We start from the raw sequence: 2535 nt of genomic DNA on the forward strand, positions 1-2535 counted from the left end.
AGTACCATTGTCAGCGGAATAAAATTTTCTTTAAAATATATATGTAATTTGATTTGCTTTGATGCATTTTTTAAATTGGGAGAGCAAAAAATGTAACGTTACTTTTAATCTCTATTGTATATACATATCCAGATGTATCGAGCCCCAAAAAGTGAATTTAGAACTCAAAAAATGAGAAAAAAATACGTTTTTTTTTTTAGTTTTTCCAATGTAGGAAATTGTATGTCTTCTTCTTCATAACGAATAGAATAGTTTCATGATTGGGGGTATTCATTCAATTTCCACCACCGACCTCCCACCTCTTTGAGTATTGGTCACGTGTTTTAAGGTTTGTAGTCATATTATGTATAGTAAATGTACCGTGTTCACCAGGAAAAATGATGAATGCGAAGCGCATGTGGCATCTTGATAAAAATCACCTGCAAAAGCTACATAAATTATTAAATATTTTCATTACGTCTATCTACTAAACATATTGTTACATTTGAATTTGTGTGAATGTGGAGAGCAGAATGAGGGGAGAGGAAATGCTGTGCGCGTGCGAGAGCATTACATCGTGAGTGAGCAGTGTACATCTGATGCCATATCGTAAATTCCGTAGGACGACAAGTGCTCGCTAAAATGCTTTAAGATACGGCGCTGAAGGCATTGGAATATTTTGGTCGCGAAGGAATGGTAATTCGAATATTGAGACGATTAGAGCGTGTGTCCAATTAAAGAATTCCAATGGGCTTGTTTACATCCAGTATCTCATGATGGTATATTTTACTTAAGAACAGCAACTAAACATCATTTTGTGTTGAGGTGTTAATAATATTGTGAAGTGCAATAAATAATGCGTAAATCGTGGTAGTAACGGCGACTAATTTCATAGTTTATCTTTAATAAATAATAATGCGAAATTTAATCTAAGCTTCAATTTAATTACAAAAACAGATCAAATGAACGTTTCGGGTTCCCCCTTTATCAACAAAACAGGATAAATGAAACACTACAGATGAATGAGATAATGTGGTAGTGGCGTTATTGTTGATCTGCTTTTGTAATTAAATTGAAGCTTACATTCAATTTCACAATATTATTTGTTTCTTCGAGCTTCGAGCAGCAACATTTAAATTATTTTATCTTAACGATCTAGCACTATTGTTTTTACATAATTTCTTTATAAGTGTGGAGTTTGTGGAACTTTATAGTTATTTTTATGTATTTTAAAAGATATATTATGAATACCGACGATTACGGTGAAATCTAAGCTCCATTCTGTTTGAAAACTTATAATCAACTCTTTGTCTAGAAAGAATGTATTTATTGGGTATCATTGTCAATATGAGCAAATCAAACAGTTAATGAATAGCTATAAGCCTTAATCCGATATTTAAGTCTTAGTGTAAGGACAAAAGAAAATATAGTTTTATCCTGGATGACTTTATAATTGATAGCAACAATGACAATCTTTAATTTGGAACTCGTGCAGTGTGTTAGGAAAGTGAAAACACTTGTGGTTATCATCGCTATGATACAAGGTAAGAATTGTTGCAGTGAGAGTGATAGTAGTAGTAGTAGTAGTAGTAGTAGTAGTAGTAGTAGTAGTAGTAGTAGTAGTAGTAGTAGTAGTAGTAGTAGAGTAGTGGTAGTAGTAGTGATAGTAGTAATAGTAGTAGTTGTTAAATTAGTTGTAGAAGAAGAAGTTGTAGTATCAGAAATTGCAGTTATTATTATTTTGTTGCAGTGTTAGTAGAAGCAGCTGCAGCAGCAGCAGCAGCAGCAGTAGTAGTAGTAGTAGTAGTAGTAGTAGTAGTAGTAGTAGTAGTAGTAGTAGTAGTAGTAGTAATAGAAGTAGTTGTTGTTGTGTTCGTTGTTGTTGTTGTGGTGGTGGTGGTTGTAGTAGTAGTAGTAGTAGTAGTAGTAGTAGTAGTAGTAGTAGCAGTAGTTGTAGTAGTAGTAGTAGTAGTTGTTGTTGTTGTTGTTGTTTTTGTACGAGTAGTAGTAGTAGTAGTAGTAGTAGTAGTAGTAGTAGTAGTAGAAGTAGTAGTAGTAGTAGTAGTAGTAGTAGTAGTAGTATAGTAGTAGTAGTAGTAGTATAGTAGTAGTAGTAGTAGTAGTAGTAGTAGTAGTAGTAGTAGTAGTAGTAGTAGTAGTAGTAGTAGTAGTAGTAGTAGTAGTGGTGGTGGTTTTAGTAGTAATAATAGTAATAGTTGTAGTATTAGTTGTAGTGGTAGTGGTGGTGGTAGTAGTAGTAATGGTATTACTAGTAGTAGTAGTAGTAGTAGTAGTAGTAGTAGTAGTAGTAGTAGTAGTAGTAATAGTAATAATAATAGCAGTTGTATTAGTAGTAATAGTAATGGTAGTAGTAGTGGTAGTAGAAGAAGAAGAAGTAGTAGTAGTAGTAGTAGTAGTAGACGTTGTAGTAGTAGTAGTAGATGTAGTAAAAGTAGTAGTAGTAGTAGTAGTAGTAGTAGTAGTAGTAGTAGTAGTAGTAGTAAATAATAGTAGTGTAGTAGTAGTAGTAATATATAATAATAGTAATAGTAGTAG

The 2535-nt window shown here is 32.7% G+C and overlaps 1 protein-coding gene across 5 annotated transcripts in view; it reads left to right on the forward strand.

Moving 5' to 3' along the window:
* The first annotated feature begins 521 nt into the window (after window positions 1-521).
* The window catches only part of LOC144968626 (neuronal acetylcholine receptor subunit alpha-3-like), a 45889-nt gene continuing 43875 nt past the window's right edge, over window positions 522-2535 (forward strand). Inside the window, exons 1-2 of one of the 5 annotated variants that reach the window (XM_078907147.1) lie at window positions 522-675; window positions 1096-1523. In XM_078907147.1, coding sequence (XP_078763273.1) covers window positions 1445-1523 — 79 coding nt within the window. In that variant the 5' untranslated portion in view covers window positions 522-675; window positions 1096-1444. Of the gene's footprint in view, window positions 759-1095; window positions 1524-2535 lie in introns of all 5 variants that reach the window. The other 4 variants (XM_078907148.1, XM_078907149.1, XM_078907151.1 and 1 more) reach the window with 4 other exon arrangements.

This window comes from Berghia stephanieae, chromosome 3, assembly GCF_034508935.2.
Source record: "Berghia stephanieae isolate SIO BIC M18660-M18661 chromosome 3, UCSD_Bste_1.3, whole genome shotgun sequence".
Classification (NCBI taxonomy): Eukaryota; Metazoa; Mollusca; class Gastropoda; order Nudibranchia; family Aeolidiidae; genus Berghia; species Berghia stephanieae.